The sequence below is a fragment of the Oryctolagus cuniculus genome, chromosome 2 (assembly GCF_051225735.1).
Source record: "Oryctolagus cuniculus isolate XC-2025 breed Fujian yellow rabbit chromosome 2, ASM5122573v1, whole genome shotgun sequence".
Classification (NCBI taxonomy): Eukaryota; Metazoa; Chordata; class Mammalia; order Lagomorpha; family Leporidae; genus Oryctolagus; species Oryctolagus cuniculus.
The window spans coordinates 1,124,230-1,142,002 of NC_142868.1; the positions used below are offsets into that span (position 1 = coordinate 1,124,230).

General features: G+C 45.4%; 1 protein-coding gene across 1 annotated transcript in view; it reads right to left on the reverse strand.

Annotated features, from left to right (window-relative positions):
- The window catches only part of POLN (DNA polymerase nu), a 192,512-nt gene extending 174,875 nt beyond the window's left edge, over positions 1-17,637 (reverse strand). The window contains exon 1 of the mRNA XM_089324955.1: positions 15,666-17,637. Coding sequence (XP_089181081.1) covers positions 15,666-15,804 — 139 coding nt within the window. The 5' untranslated portion in view covers positions 15,805-17,637. The remainder of the gene's footprint in view (positions 1-15,665) is intronic.
- Positions 17,638-17,773: the final 136 nt, after the last annotated feature.

The following is a 17,773-nucleotide window of genomic DNA, read 5'->3' on the forward strand; positions in this document are numbered from 1 at the left end:
GGTTTTCTGCTTCCCACTTAGTTCCCTGCTAAGGTGCACCCTGGGAGCAGCAGACGGCTCCGAGTAGCTGGGTCCCTGATCTCCACCTGCGAGACTGAGATGGAATTCCTCACTCCCAGCCATCATGAGCATTTGGAGTGAACTGGCATATCGACAGAAAGCCTCTGTCTCTGTCTCTCTCTCCACCTCTCAAATAAAAATCTAAAAAAACGAAAGTTGACTGGGCAGTGAGAAGCAGGACCATGCAAAGAAGAACCTGGCTAGGACGCAGTCATTCAAGTCCTGCTCTGGGTTTGGCCTGGCCCAGCAGCGGTGTCCCCTGGTGCGTGTAGGGAGCTGAGCCCCTACACCAGTCATGAGATTGGTTGCTTCTGGGGAAGGAGTGGACTCACGGGCAAAGAAGCTCTTTGCAGCCAGGGCATTCGCCAGGAGGGGCTGTCTCAGAAGCTGAGTACCAGATCTAGTACTAACAGGAAATCTGGACACTCACAGGGCTCACTAGTCCACACTTACACTGCTCACACTTGCTACACACACTCCTGGAGCAGCTTAGAGGATTTTGTAGGCCTCTTAGCTGGGAAACTTACAAAAGGCAGACTGAAGAGAGGAACTCCACCTTGTCACTGTAGCTGGTCCCAAGGTTACAAATTACACTCATCTTCCTCCTCTACTGTCCACTCTAGGTCTCCTCGTCCCCACTTAGCGCCTCTGCTGGTCTAGATGGCTTATCTGCTCAAACCCCATCCCTGAGAGGCGAGTCTCTAGTCACCACGTCCTTCAGTGGCCACAGCCCCTGAATTTGCTATCAAATTTGGGAAGGGGACCAGCGGTGACCGATCACATCACGTGAGTGCTTCTCTGCCTATTCCACCTTCTCCTGATGCCCAGGATGGGAATTCACGTTCCTTGTCTGTCAGTCCCTCAGCACAGGGAACTGGAATGAGCAGGTGGCAGCTGTAGTGTGAATCTGAATGGCACCCTCCCTGTGCCCTTGGTGGAAGGGTCTATGTCTGGGAGCCAAGGACTTTAAATCTGTAGCACCCAGAGGCACGAGTCACTGAGACTGATGACATCCACTTCTTGGTTCCCAGACAAGTTCACTCTGACTGATGCAGTGCACACCACATCCTGAAGGTCGCTGCTCTCTCTCTGCAGGGTGTCACCTGCGAGCTGTGCTGTCCACGGACCACTCTGCTGCTTTATCTGGCTGGCAGCTTCTTGGTTACCCACTGCTGCAGCTTGCGTGCAGGCCTTGTTTCAGTGGATCAAGCATTCTGGGAGCCTTGGACAACGGAGCTGAGGCCTTGTGAAGAGGACAGGCCTGGGACACGTGTCAATCAGTCGAGTCAAACCTTTCAGGGTGCAGGAGGGTTAGCATTGTCAACTTGCCCTCAAATGACTTCTCAAAAGTTGGTGCGACTGGGAACTTGGCACTTGCTCTCCGCTGGAATGTTGGATGCTCAGCAAGAGACAGTCCTGGTGAACGGGAGCATCGTGTGGTCGGGACTAGCACAGCTTCTGCCCAGCCTTGTGGTTACTCCACTAACAAGCCCATGCCCACCACGGGATAGCAAGGAACAGAGGCTGGTCTATGTTCTCGTGGCCAAGTCATCCTGTCCATGGCTGTTTGCTGCATCCTCTGGGGTAGATACTGCCGTGTGGGATACACTTCATGTTCCTTCCCAGAGCTATCCGCATGCCTTGCTCCAACAATGCCTGTGCCAAATCTCCCAATCGTCCCAATTCCAGGTCCCTGACCAAGTCAACTCACTCACCACTGCTCAGTAGTCCAAATTTCTAACCCTGGCGTGCTTATTTTTTCCATACAAAGTACACTACCCAAAGTTTTACCCACTGAATTTCCCTTCAACATTGTCATCAGGACTATCTGAATCAGACTGTGGTGCACCTGCAACCCATCCGTCGCTTGCATCACTTACCAAACCAACCCAGTTTAAACCAAGCTTAGCCTTTTTCTCTTCCATTAGCAGGTCTAAAATTGTTCATCTCATGGGAATCTGGGCTATGTACTCAGGCAGCTTGGTAGTACCTACCGGCCTGCTTGTATCTACTACTAAATTAACCACTTACAACTTAAAATAAATTGCTACAGCCCCACTTCTTGGTGGGTCTGCACTGATTTCCTATCGCGGATCTCCCATAAATGTCACATGACATCTCTTCCCACCAGATATCTGACACCCTGAGATCAACTGGGTTGGAAGTCCGTGTAGTTTAGCGGTGCTTCGGTCTGGACCTCTAACAGGGTGCTTTCCTGGTCCTTGGGCTTTTCCTGTGGCTTTCTTAGTGTCACACACTTGACAATGGAGCATCAAACGGTTCATGGAAAACACAACTACAGGGCAAAAATTAAAAATAGAACATTTCTCAACCAAAGCTCCATCAAGCTCAAGTTCCTTGAAAGAAACTGAGGGTCCCGGGAAGTTAACTATGTCAGTGCAGCCTTTCTTACATTATTACATGAAGATTTTTTTAAAAATTAGGAAACAAAAGGAAGTCTGAACGAGCCAGATCAGGACTGCCAAGTGGATGCCTAGTCACTTCCCATTAAAGCTGGCAAAATCGCCCTTACCTGATGGAAGCAAGACATTGCTGTGTAGAGACTCTGGTGAGGCTTCCCTCCACTGAAGCGGAGGCGGACTTTCTCAACACTCTCCGGGTAAGTGGACACTCTCCGGATAAGTGGACACTCGTGTTCTTTGGCCTTCAGAAAGTCAGCCATAACAAACATCAAACTGATGGTGAAACGTGCATGAAAGCCTGGTCTCACAGAACCATCACAACAGCCTTTGCTCTTGCTCTGGCCACTGCTCCCTCCGTGGCAGCCACTGCTTTTCTTCATGCTTTGTTTCCATGACTGCACTGGCATCAAGATGTTCCGTCTCCTGCTAGGAATCTTCAAAGAAATGCTTCAGGATCTTGGTCTCAGCTGTGTAGAATTTTCACTGGAAACTCTGTTCTTATCTGCATCTGATCTAGGCGCAGCGGTTTGGCATCCATTTAAGCAGAAATTTTGCTGCACTTCAATTTTTCAGTAATTGTGTAAGCAGAACCAACTGAAATGTCCCTGGTGTCAGTTTTTGTTTCTGGTGTTAATCATCAGGTCTCTTCAGCTAGGGCACAAACAAGATTCTGTTCTCACAGACTGATGGGGGTGGTCTGCCACTGTGGGCTTCACCTTCAACATCTTGTCACTTCCTGAAACAAGGTGCTCATTTGTAAACTGATTTCTTTAGGGGCACTGTCCCCATAAAACTTTCATAAAGCATTCCTCCACCACAGTTTTACCATCAATTTAATGCTTGTTGGCCAGCGCCGCGGCTCACTAGGCTAATCCTCCACCTGTGGCACCAGCACACCGGGTTCTAGTCCCAGTTGGGGCGCCGGGTTCTTTCCCGGTTGCCCCTCTTCCAGGCCAGCTCTCTGCTGTGGCCCAGGAAGGCAGTGGAGGATGGCCCTAGTGCTTGGGCCCTGCACCCCATGGGAGACCAGAAGCACCTGGCTCCTGCCTTCGGATCAGCACGGTACGCCAGCCGCAGCACGCCAGCCGTGGCGGCCATTGGAGGGTGAACCAACGGCAAAAAGGAAGACCTTTCTGTCTCTCTCTTTCACTATCCACTCTGTCAAAAAAAAATTAATGCTTGCTTTTGCTTCAGGTTTAGAATTCATGCTGCTCTGAAAGATACTCTTTTCAGACTAGATGCTTCAAACTAGATGTTATAATGAATTTATTTTGGTGTAAAAATTTTTTGAAAGTTAAGCACAGTTTTGAATACACAGGAACCTTTTGAAGACCTCTCATATGTGTTGGAGCAATATTCCTAAATGTTACCTCCACTCCTAAAACTCCCAAATTGGGGTGGGCATAATAACACAATGGGTCAAGTCACCACTTGGCATGTCCACATCCCATATTCTGCCAGTTTGAATCCTAGCTGCTCCACTTCTGATCCAGCTCCCTACTCATGTGCCTGGGAAGCATCAGATGATGGTCAAGTACTTGAGTTCCTCCCACCCATGGGAGCGACTTGGATAGAATCCCCAGCTCCTGATTGCAGCCTAGCCCAGCTTTAGCTTTTGTGGCCGTTTGGTGAGTCAATCAGCAGATGGAAGATAATTCTGAGAACTGGGGGAAGAGGGGAGGTATGGATCCTGTGGACTCATTCTGAGTATGATCTAGGCCAAGGCTCCACATATCACCTGGGTCCCTAAGACCTGACTGCAACAGAGGACCACAGTGACACTCCAAGTCTCCAAATATCAATGTCATATTGAACCTCATGGCCAATTTTCCCTAAAGGTTTAAGTATTTCGCCTTCCCCATGTGTAAGTGGTCATAGGGGCTTAGGGAAAGAGCAGGGGAGTAACCGTCATACACACTTATCACGGTGTCACATGGTCCTTTGTCTTGGGACCTGGCCATTCCTGAGAACCGTGCCCACCCTGCTCTGACGGCACCCCTCTGTTACAGGAGCCTCTCACCCTCACTATCATCATCTCCTCCGGACAAGCACCCCCGAGCTTCTCTGTGAAGCTGCTGCTCCCCAACCCCACCTCCACTCCATCAGCAGAGCCTTCTTTACTGCTTAGCAAAGTGAGTGTCCACAGACCCTCCTGCAGAACGTTGCCACCAGCTGAGTTTTCCAGTCCCACGTGATACACACTCCAGCATCCGGCTTCCTGGGTTTTTACCCCTCTTTCATCACCTCCTGGCAGTTCTAAAATTTCTCCTTCACTATTGCCTACAAAGTACCAACAGCCTTCCTAGCAGTAGGTTAGCACCATCTTTGGGGTTCTTATCAGGGTGTTGTTGAATTCGGTATCCTCCCTGAAAAGTGAGCCCACAACTCTCCCTTACCCAAACTTAGTTCTACCCATCTTGACACAGCACCCTCAAAGCTAGTCACACAAGTACCTCAAAGGCCCCGCCTGAGCGTCAGTTAGGTTCTGCAGTTCCTCTGGGGGCACAGTCCTGTTCATCTCTGTGCCTGGCATCAATCTACTGCCTCTCAGCTATAAACTGACCCCTCCTTGTACTGCTTGTGAACAGGATGGAGCTGGTTCCTGTAAACATGTGGCACAATGCTAACCTCTGCCAGTAGAGGGTGCTGGAGGGACACTGTCAGAGGAAGGGGCCAATCTGGTTCTGCTTGCCATTCCAGCGCCTGCCGCTCTTGGCCAGTACATCACATACCCAGCAGCGGCCCACATGCCATTTCCTAGGCGTCCCAGCCAGCTCTCTAGCAAGCTTCAGATCCTGAGGGCGGCTTCCTCTGAGTTCCACAGGCACTGTCACCCTCTCAGTGAGTTCAGTGAGAGCCCACGGTGAGTTCCTGTTGGCCAGTTTCAGGGGCACCTCAGCACACTCCACAGCCACCCACCTTATATCCATGTTCTCTTGATAGGGGCTAAGTCTCAGCTTTCAGGGGAGTGTCCCTTCTAAATCTGCCCCCTACTTTAGCCCTAGGAAGAAGATGATCCTTGTATCTGTTTACCACTGGATTCGCTCAAATTCTCTTTATTCCTTGATAGCTAATACCACTATATATATATATATTTTTTTTTTTTTTTTTTTTTTTTTTTTTTGGACAGGCAGAGTGGACAGTGAGAGAGAGAGACAGAGAGAAAGGTCTTCCTTTGCCGTTGGTTCACCCTCCAATGGCCGCCGCGGCCCGCGTGCTGCGGCCGGCGCACCGCGCTGATCCGATGGCAGGAGCCAGGAGCCAGGTGCTTTTTCCTGGTCTCCCATGGGGTGCAGGGCCCAAGCACCTGGGCCATCCTCCACTGCACTCCCTGGCCACAGCAGAGAGCTGGCCTGGAAGAGGGGCAACCGGGACAGAATCCGGCGCCCCGACCGGGACTAGAACCCGGTGTGCCGGCGCCGCTAGGCGGAGGATTAGCCTAGTGAGCCGCGGCGCCGGCCAATTAATAATGTTTTAAACACTCTCCAAATTATTCTGTTTATGTCCCCCTGACTAGACTGCCTTTTTTCTTAAGTTGGGTCAAAGCCAGGAGCTTTTGGGTCTCCCACGTCAGTGCAGGGACCCAAGGACTTGGGCCGTCTTCAGTTGCTTTCCCAGTCACATTAGCAGAGAGCTGAATCAGAAGGCGGCCCCTGCTGTGGCATAGCAGGTAAGGCTGCCACCTGCAGTGCTCGCACCCCATATGGGCACCAGTTTAAGCCCCGGCTGTTCCACTTCTGATCCTGCTCTCTGCTGTGGCTTGGGAAAGCACTGAAGATGGCTCAAGTCTTCGGGTCCCTGCACCGGCATGGGAGACCCAGAAAAGGCTCCTGGCTTCGGATCAGCATGGTTCCGGCTGTTGTGACCACTTCGGGTGTGAACCAGTGGATGGAGACCTCTCTCTCTCTCTGCTTCTCTGTAAGCAGCCAGGACTCAAACTGATGCCCATATGGGCTACCAGCACTGCAAGCAGCAGCTGTATACACTATGCCACAATGCCGGTCCCTGGATTGCCTGTACAGGTCCATTGCTTCTTGGACAAATCATACTGTGACTTAATGGCCAGGAGATGAGGAGGCAGCAGCAACCAAGAAGCCTGAACAAAAAATTTAAGGATGAAACACACAACCTATATAAAATTATACACGTATATGTGTGTGCAAGTATATAAAAATGCTTTAATATTTGGTTTTGGGTTACAACTTTTGGGAAAAAAAAACACAAACACACTTTTTGGGGAGGCATTTAGCCTGGCATCCTCATAGAAGGCTCCAGTCCTGACTCTACCTTTCTGTTAACTGGAGACCCAGGGAGGCAACAATGATGTCTCACATAATGGGGTTCCTGCCAGACACACAGCAAGACTCACTTGAATTCCTGGCCATTGTGGGCATTTGGGGAAGGAATCAAAGAGAGCTGTCTCCTTCTCTCTCTTTTCTCCTGAAGTATTACCAAGAGACCTCCCTCAAAGATCCTGAATGTTTACAACACAAGAGAGTCCTTCAGAAAGTTCACAGAAAATGGAATTAAAAATTAGGTTTACTTTGAAGTTCACAAAACTTTGAAATCTATGGGTACTCATAATATGCATGCCCATTAACTTTTTGAGGATACTTTGCATGGATGAATTTCAAATTTTTGCACAATAAACTCACCCTTTAATTCCATTTTCCACAACTTTCTGAAGCCTCCTAATATAATAAAACAGTAACATTCTTCATGTGTTATATTTGTAGAAAGCACTTAAAAATCAGTAACGGAGGGCCTGGTGTTGTGGCACAGCAGGTTGGGCTGCCACCTCCAATGCTAGCATCCCACGTAGACAGGGTTCAAGTCCCAGCTGTTCCACTTCCAATCTAGCTCTCTGTAGCAGAAGAGAATGGCCAAAGGGCTTGGGCCCTGCATCCACATGGGAGACCCAGATGAGCTCCTGGCTTCAGCCTGGCCCAGTCCCAGCTGTTGAGACCATTTGAGGAGTGAACCGGTGGATGGAAGACCTGTCCCTTCTTTTTTCTCTCTATATCCTTGCTTTCCAAAGAAATAAATCCCTTAAAAAAAGATTTATTTGAAAGTCAGAGTTACACATAGAGAGAAGGAGAAGCAGAGAGAGAGGTCTTCCATCTGCTGGTTCACTCCCCAAGTGGCCACACTAGCCAGAGCTGCACCGATCTAAAGCCAGGAGCCAGGAGCTTCTTCTGGGTCTCCCTCACGGGTGCAGGGACCCAAAAACTTGGACCATCTTCTATTGCTTTCCCAGGCCAAAGCAGAGAGCTGGATCAAAGGTAGGGCAGCTGGGACTAGAACCAGGTCCCATATGTGATGCCGGCACTGCAGGCAGCGGCTTCACCCGTTATGCTACAGTGCTGGCCCCTAAATCAATCTTTTTTAAAAAGTCAGTAATGGGGCCGGCGCCGCAGCTCAATAGGCTAATCCTCCGTCTTGTGGCACCAGCACACCAGGTTCTAGTCCCGGTCGGGGCGCCGGATTCTGTCCCGGTTGCCCCTCTTCCAGGCCAGCTCTCTGCTGTGGCCAGGGAGTGCAGTGGAGGATGGCCCAAGTGCTTGGGCCCTGCACCCCATGGGAGACCAGAAGAAGCACCTGGCTCCTGCCTTCAGATCAGCGCGGTGCGCTGGCCACGGTGGCCATTGGCGGGTGAACCAATGGCAAAAAGGAAGACCTTTCTCTCTGTCTCTCTCACTGTCCACTCTGCCTGTCAAAAAAAAAAAAAAAAAAAAAGTCAGTAATGGGGGCTGGGGCTGTGGTGAAGTGGGTAAAGCCACTGCCTGCAGTGCCGGCATCCCATATGGGCGCCAGTTCGAGACCTGGCTGTTCCACTTCTGATCCAGCTCTCTGCCATGGCCTGGGAAAACAGTGGAAGATGGCCCGAGCCCTTGGCCCCTGTACCCACGTGGGAGACTCGGAAGAAGTTCCTGGCTCCTGGCTTCGGATCAGTGCAGCTCTGGCCATTGCAGCCATCTGGGGAGTGAACCAGTGGATAGAAGACCTCTTTCTGCCTCTCCATCTCTGTTTAACTATGACTTTTAAATAAATAAATAAATCTTAAAAAAAAAAAAAAGTCAGTAACAGATCAGTCCACTTGTGGCAGAACACCTTACCCTGCCTTCAAGAAGCTCAAAATCTAGAGTTAAAGGAATATGAAAACAACCCCTACTTCACAGTATGTTTCATGAACAAAGCAGTCTTCTTCCAGTACAGCATTAGTTGAGTAAAACAGTGTGATTTCAAAACTCAATAGTTGTAAGCCAAGGAGAAAGAGAAAAGATTAAATAGAGGATGGAGACAGAAAAGTGGCATGCATTTGGAAATCACAATTAAATTTGAATGGAACACACTGGAAGAGAGAAAGCAGTGGAACGTGAGATAAAAGGGCAGGCTGGAGTTCAGGCACTCCAGAACACATGAGGATGTCTCCAGAAAGAAATTCTGCAAACAAGAGCTAATTCTAGGGGCCGGCGCTGTGGCACAGCAGGTTAAAGCCCCAGCCTGCTGCACCAGCATCCCACATGGACACTGATTTAAGTCCCAGCGCTCCACTTCCAATCCAGCTCTCTACTATGGCCTGGGAAAGCAGTACAAGATGGCCCAGGTCCTTGGGCCCTTGCACCCATGTGGGAGATCCAGAGGAAACTCCAGGCTTCGGATCAACTCAGTTCTGGCTGTTGCGGTCATTTGGGGAGCGAATCAACAGATGGAAGACATCTCTCTCACTCTGGCTCTACCTCTCTCTGTAACTCTTTCAAATAACTAAAATAAATCTTTAAAAAAAGAAAAAAAGAGCTAATTCTAGCGATGGCACGAAGAAAAGACGGAAGTTGGAATGAATTGAAGGCAAAGAGCAGTGAAGAGTCTACAAAAACCCCGTGAGAAGGAAAGAGGGCAGCAGCAGTGGGAACTGAAATCTAAGGCCTTGCAGGGTTTGGTAATGGATTGGCTGTAAGAATTGTACATTTATTTGACAGAGATAAAATGTTTATTAATATATCCCTGACTAGAATGAATACAATTACAATAGCTCTGTTTTATCATTTAGCTTTTATGTATCTGTTCCTGAATTGCAAGTATTTCCACCAGGTGGTGGGAAAAAAGAAACTGGATTTTTAACAAATATTTCCCTTTAGGGTCTCAAATGTTTATTACTTTGTAATGTTTGTAGAAATATTTTTATATTACGGAATAACACTATATTTATCTGAGCTCCAAGAAGTTCAAATGAATAAACATGTGCTATAAAACATTAATTTCTACATGTACTGAGACAAAACACAAGAGATATCCCAGTATGTCAGCCGACAGTCCTGAAAACTGAGACTCCCCTAGTATTTACCAGGGACTTTTGGCAACATTACTGAACAAACAAACAACCAAGTCAATGAAAATTTAAATCAGATGAACTCAATTCTGAATAAACTTTAAAGGCATATGAATTTAGGACAAAAGCTACAATCACACAAGACCTAACACTGCAATGGCTTAAAGAACCAAAGCTAAGATTATTTCTGTCTCATGTTTGGAGGCAAATGGTCTCAACTAGTGTAGCTGTTTGATGAAATCACTCAGGTCCAGGATCCCTGTGGCATGTTGTTCCACAATCCCCTAGGAGGACACTCATCATTGCAAGATTGGAGGGGTCTTTTCAGGTTCCAAATGTAAAGAGAGGAAACAAGTCGGCTGTCTTTGACCCTCCCAGGAAACTGCATCCATCTCTTGAACTCACATCCCACAGATAGGAGTCTAGCCACTTGATCACACCTTATTGTAATGAGATTGAGCCAATAGTGTAATCCTGTACCTCAGAAGGGAAGAATGGAATCCAGTGTGGAGGCCAATAAATAATCTCTGCCAAACAGATCTTTGCAACAACATAAAATGCCCAGGATTAGGACTTTTACTGCTATAAAAGGATAATAGTTACCTTTGAATAGGGATAGGGCTTTAATTGAGAAGTAAATTCTGAGGTGTTAGCAATCTAAGTAGTAGTTAACACAGATGTTCTCATGTTAACTATTTAGGTATATTTTAAGCTTCCGAACATTTTTTTTTTTTTCAGAGCAAAAAGATTTTAAAATAAAGATCTATGTTTGTTTCAAGAAGATTTAACAGTCAACCTTCTTAAAATTTTTACTTATTTTCAGTGTATTTGAAAAGCGCAGAGACAGTATCTTCCATCCACTGGTTTTTTGTTTTGTTTTGTTTTTGTTTTTGTTTTTTTTTTTTTTTGACAGGCAGAGTAGACAGTGAGAGAGACAGAGAGAAAGATCTTCCTTCCGTTGGTTTACCCTCCAAATGGCCACTACGGCTGGCGCTGCACCAATCCGAAGCCAGGAGCCAGGTGCTTCCTCCTGGTCTCCCATGGGGTGCAGGGCCCAAGCACTTGGGCCATCCTCCACTGCCCTCCTGGGCCACAGCAGAGAGCTGGACTGGAAGAGGAGCAAGCGGGACAGAATCCAGTGCCCCAACCGGGACTAGAACCAGGGGTGCCAGCACTACAGGCAGAGGATTAGCCTAGTGAGTCGCGGCGCTGACCCCAGTTCGCTCCTAAAAAGCCCACAGCAGCCAGGACTGGGTCAGGCTCAAACTAGCAGTCTGATCCATCCTGGTCTCCCATGTGGGTGGCAGGGATGCTAGTACTGGAGTCATCATCTGCTGCCTCCCAGGGTGCACACTAGCAGAAAGCTGGAATTAGACGTGAAGCTGGGACTTGATTACAGGCACTCTGATACTGGATGAAGGCATCCCAAATGCTGTCTTAACTGATGAGCCAAATGCCCATCAACAGTCCAGGCCTTACTGGATATATATCTTGACACATCTCAGTCTAACTGACCAGAAAATTGAACTCCAATCCAGGGGTGGGCGCTGTGGCACAGCAGGTTAAAGCCCTGACCTGAAGCGCCGGAGTCCCATGTGGGTGTTGGCTCTAGTCCCGGCTGCTCCTCTTCCAATCCAGCTCTCTGCTATGGCCTGGGAAAGCAGTAGAAGACCTGCACCCACGTGCAAGACCCAGAGGAGACTCCTGGCTCCTGGCTTCAGATTGGCGCAGCTCTGACCATTACGGCCATCTGGAGAGTGAGCCAGCAGATGGAAGACCTCTCTCGGTCTCTCTCTGTAACTCTTTCAAATAAATAAAATGAATCTTAAAAAAAAAAAAAAAAAAAAAAAAAAAAAAAAACACACACACACACACACAAAACCTCCAATCCAAAGGAAATGAAATTATTTCATTTGCAGCAACTTGGATGAAACTGAAGAATATGATGTTAAGTGAAGTCAGACACAGAAAGACAAACACTGCATGTTCTCTCAATTAATATACAGAAATTAAAAAGCTGATCTTACAGAAGTAGAGTAAAATTAATGGTTACCAGAGAAGGGTGTTGGGGAGAAGGGGAATGAAGAGAGGATAGTTAAGAGGTATAGAGGTACTGCTGTATAGGAGAAACTACTTTTAAAGTTCTACAGCACAGTAGGCTAACTACAGTTGACAACAATTAATTTATATTTCAAAATAAGATACTAGAGCAGATTCTAAATGTTCAACAAAAGAAATGATGAACGTTTGAATTGATGGATATGACAACTATCCTGATATGATCGTTATACATTCACTATACCCATAAATATGTATAACTGTATCATCTAAAAAATTTTTTAATACTTAGAAAATTAGCCTCCAAAGTGACAACGTACCAGAGGTTTAGAAAATTAGCCTCCAAAGTGACAATGTACCAGAGGTTTAATATTATTTGTTTTTACTAAATAAGTGTCTGGGGGCCAAGATGGGTTAATGCACTGCCTGAAGTGCCAGCTTCCCATGTGGGCACCAGTTTGAGTCCCAGCTGCTCTACTGACGATCCAGCTCCCTGCTAATGGCCTGGGAAAGCAGCAGATGATGGCCCAAGTCTTTGGGCACCTGCACCCACGTGGGAGACCCGGAAGAAACTCCTGGCTTCAACCGGGCCCAGCCCCGGCCATTACGGCCATCTGGGGAGTGAACCAGTGAATAGAAGATACCTCTCTCTCTCTGTGATTCTCCCTCCCTCTAAACTCTTTCAAAAATAATTCTTTAAAAATAAATGTCTGTGGCCGGCGCCGCGGCTCACTAGGCTAATCCTCCGCCTAGCGGCGCCGGCACACCGGGTTCTAGTCCCGGTCGGGGCGCCGGATTCTGTCCCGGTTGCCCCTCTTCCAGGCCAGCCCTCTGCTGTGGCCAGGGAGTGCAGTGGAGGATGGCCCAGGTGCTTGGGCCCTGCACCCCATGGGAGACCAGGAAAAGCACCTGGCTCCTGGCTCCTGCCATCGGATCAGCGCGGTGCGCCGGCCGCAGCGCGCCGACCGCGGCGGCCATTGGAGGGTGAACCAACGGCAAAGGAAGACCTTTCTCTCTGTCTCTCTCTCTCACTGTCCACTCTGCCTGTCAAAAATAAATAAATAAATAAATAAATGTCTGTAAAACAAATATTTATATTTATTTCCACTCACTTCTGAGTTCATTTTTGACATTTATTCGGTATGAAATGAGCTTACAGAAATGAAATGCTGTTTATTATATTTTTTATAAAAAATAAAGCCTTGATAGAAAAACAGCTGCATATGTGACAAGAGTCTAAGAATCAGTGAAAGTCTCTAGGCTCATCATTCATTAATTATCCACCAGCAATCCAACTTTAACTCATTCATAACTTCACGAGAAGAAAACCGGTGGAATCTGGTGGAAAGACTCTAGGATGGCCCATGATCCCTGCTGCTTAATGTTCCCTTTGAATGTGGATAAGATTTCGTGATTGGCTCCTAGCCAACAGAAAAAAGTGACGGGCATGTGTGGTTGCATTGCGGAAAGTCTGTAATGTCCATCTTGCTAGGGAAGACTCTCTAGCTGGCTCTGAAAAACTAAGCTGCCATATTAGGACACATGAAAAGGAACTGAATTCTGCCAACAACCATGTGAGCCTGGAAGACAGTGACTTCCACTTGAGCCTGAGATGAAATTTCAACCATGGCTGAAAACTTGGGCCTGCAGCCTTGCAGAAGACCCAGGTGAGCCGCCCCAGGCTCTTGACCCACAGAAACTAAGCAACATTAAATGTGTAGCTTTAAGCCAGCACATTTACAACAGTCATAAACAGCAATAGACAACACAGAATCTTTATCAAAGTTCCACTATTTTTCAAATTCAACGATGTTTGTTCAACAGAAACATAATACCAACTGTTATAATTTTATAATTTGGCCCCCAAAAATTACGCAGAACACCAAACCTCAAAGTCACACTAAGAGTGAAAACATGGGGCCGGCGATGTGGTGCAGCAGGTTAAAGCCCTAAAGTGCCGGCATCCCATATGGGCGCTGGTTCTAGTCCCAGCTGCTTCACTTCTGATCCAGTTCTCTGCTGTGGCCGGGGAGAGCAGTGGAAGATGACCCAAGTCCTTGGGCCCCTGCACCCACATGGAAGACACGGAGGAAGCTCCTGGCTCCTGGCTTCGGATCAGCGCAGCTCCAGCCGTTGCGGCCAACTGGGGAGTGAACCAGCAGATGGAGGACCTCTCTCTCTCTCTGTCTCTCTGTAACTCTGCCTTTCAAATAAATAAAATAAATCTTTGGGAAAAAAAAAAAAAACAGTGAAAACTTACTACACAGTGGGGTTTTCTGAGGGGAGAGCAGGGGACTGAGGCTTTGGGAAATGATTACATTGGAGCCCCGTGACTGAGTCCTGTGGCTACAAGAGACCACAGACACAGTAGTCCCTATGCCTTGCCTGTGATGCTCCAGCCGCCTCAGGGTGCTGATAGCAAAGCAGCCACCAGCAGACAAGGGAAGGTTCTTAGACCAGGAGCCAAAATGAGCTTCTTCCCTTTATAAAGTCAGGCTGCCTCAGGTGTTCCATTTCAGTGATGAAAAAGCTGGGCGACAGAATATTTTTCCTATTATCTTCTCAATAACTTTATTAAAAATAAGAATTTTCACAGAATATTTTAGGAGCATGACAAGAGTTCATATGAGACAAGATGACTGACACAAATTTTTCAACAGTCACGTTATAATTAACAGAGGCATTTCATAATTATTAGTTTCAGAAGGGAAGTATATTTCTACTTCTGTCAAAAGCAAACAGCTCTAATTGTTTTTTTAAAGTACAGGAAATAATAAATGAATCAGTAAGAATTCTGGGGGTTAAGACGATGTACTTAGAAAGCCACAGTATTTTAGAGGGGATAGAGAGGATATTAATATTTCTTTGTAAAACACTACAAATTGCTAGATATATAGTCCACAGCCAAAAATTCTTCATGGTTTAACAGTGACTTTTAGTATAAGAAGGCATATAAACAACAGATGCCTGAATAGAAGTACAGTGAAATGCTAAGTGCTACCGTATCTTAATCAATGTTGTAATCATGTTTACTACAGCTTTTGTCCTAGTATTTGGCGAGCTTCTCAATTATCTCATCTGAATCTAATTACTCAACTGGATCTCACTCATTTGTAACTTACTCTAGGAAAAGAAACAAAGCACGAATTATTGGCCCAGACTTGCAAATTTAGAATGAAAACTGCTTCCCTAATAGTAAAAACTGTCACAAACATTTCAGCCACACTTGTAACCATGCCACTGCTTTTACTATCGTATCACGTCATAAACATATATACACAGTTCCATAGATCTTTGCCACCTACGAGTTTTCACATTTCTGTGGGAATGCAGTGTGTATACTATCAGTTCACCACACACAGTAGCAATACTATGTGCAGATTTCATGATCCAAGGGCCAGGTCTGAAGCAACAAGCACTGCAGAAGATCCCTTCTCTTTTGAAAATACTTTAATCCCTATATTCTATGGGAATGTTTCACAGAAATGCCTATAACAAAGAACAGTTTTAAATTTTAAAGCAGTAAGAGTTAATTTTAGTAATTATATTTAAAGCAGTAAAATTTTGTAAAATTGTTTAAAGCAGAAAGAGTAATTTTAGTGAACAGAAGCTCAGTCAGCACTAAATGAGAATGAGGGGGATGAGAGTTGGATTGCATTTGTTTGCAGGCATGGAACTTCCCTACATAATATCAAGTCTTATGGAATAATTTTGCTATACATGTATTTCATTTTCAATTCTTAGTTTTAACATTAATTGAAATGCAAGGTAACAATTTCATAAAAAATACTTACTATTTGTATTGTCTCCCCCATTGTTAGAATCAACTAAATCACCTGAACGCATAGCAGACATAATCTTCTGAGCAATACTGGAGAGTGGTGTCTTACAGAGATCAAAGCCTACAAATGCCTCATAATTTTCCATTTTCATAAAATCCTAAATGCAAGATTAACAGAAGATAAATATTCACATATTCTAACACTTTAAAGTAAGAAACACAATTATTTGCAAAACTCAGGTACCAAGACTATCATTTGCTAACTCTGTATTAATAGCTATGGGAGGAAATAGGTATCATTCATGCCATAATACAGAAAGGATAGTAAGAAGAAAGTAAAATAGAGGCTCAATCAGGTTATCACAGTAAAGAACAAGAACTTAATTTCTAGTAAACCAATATCAAAGCAAGCAATCTATCCAAATACTTCCTGAAGTTCAAAAAATGACTGTTAGTAATCTTGACGTGCAATCTAGTAACATAAAACAACTGACTTGATAATTATGGCAGACACACAACCCCCAATTCTTGCACTCCTCAGCCCGACTAGCCCAGGGGTGGAGCAGGTGAAGGCCTAGGTAAGGACAGTCCAGGTCAAGCACCTGCTCACACATCTAACAGCTGGCACTAATTTAAACAATTTGCTACCATAAGCCAGGAAATCAGGTGACATATTTTTCTACCTTACTGAAGAAAAGAAAAATTTTAATTCTCTTACACCAAGACAGAATAGGAAAAAATGAAGTCATTCAAGTTGAGAAAGGTGAGATAGCAAAATTTTAGACAAAATTTACTGCTACAAAATTTTCATCTATATTAAGGTTTACTTTATATTTACTTAACACACACTTAAAAATATGCTAATGCAATAAATGGCAAAATATTTTTACTTAAAATTACAAAAATTAACAGTGCTCTCTGTCAAACATGCACATTTCCTGATGTTTATAGCTGAAAAGTCCCAAAGGCCATCTGAAATGTGTAGTTTAGACATTAAGCTTCTCAAGTCACAAGCAGGTCGAGAATACTCTTGAAGGTATTTTCTATAAACCTCACATCGTATTTAACACGGGTCATGTTTAAATTGGGGCACTCAAGAAGCATCTGAGGTAGTAACTTATAAGCTACCTCATGTTATTTTATACCAGTTCTTAAACTATTTTTGAATTATCCAAATAGTACACTACTACCTGAGAAACTGATCAAAATATTGTGCCTCCTTTGAGTACTCAACTTGATGGAATTTTAAAGTTCAAATCTTAAATCTGATTTCAAAGTCACTTCTGATGTGTAAGTTGCACTAAAGCCAAAAGCACTGCTAGAGTCTGTTCTGCAGAAACTTGAGCCTCCAGAGCCCAGGTCCTGAAATGAATGGCCAGTGGAGCCCTGGTATTCGGGGTGCAAGCAGCAACACTCAAACCACCTAAGTCTAGAGCAGGGGACTATGGGGAAACAGGCTGAGTGGCAGAATTTAACCTTCTAGCCGAATATGAGGGACCGGGCTTTTACATATACAGAAGTCCCCTTTTATCCACGGGGGGCTATTTTCCAAGACTCCCAGAGGATGCCTGAAACCACGGATAGTACTGAATCCTATATATGATAACCAAGATTGCTACTAAGTGACCTAGGCAGGCAGCATACAATGTGGATACATTCTACAAAGGGATGATTCGACTCCTGGGTGGGATGCAGTGACCAGTTCAACACTTCGTCATGCTACTCGGCAGTACACAAGTTAAAGCTCACAAACTTTATCTCTGGAATTTTCTATTCAATATTTTTAGACTTCAGCTAACCCCAGGTAACTAAAACAAAAGGTTAAGCCATGGGTAAGGGAAACTACCGTATGAAGGTCTAGAGATTTAGAAATGCTGCCTCAACAAATTTTTAAAATACTTAACAGTAGATATTTTCCATTTCCAAAAAAAAGTAAAGGGGTTATTACCATATTAAAAAATATTTGCATTATACAATAACGCTTTTTCCCTGTAAGTAAAAGCATTCCCAGGACTAAGTACAAGCAAATATTCAAGTCATAAAAAGCATTATTACTTTGAACAAACATATTAAATAAGGAAAAAACTGATGTAATACTTGAATTCATTAAATGAAATATTC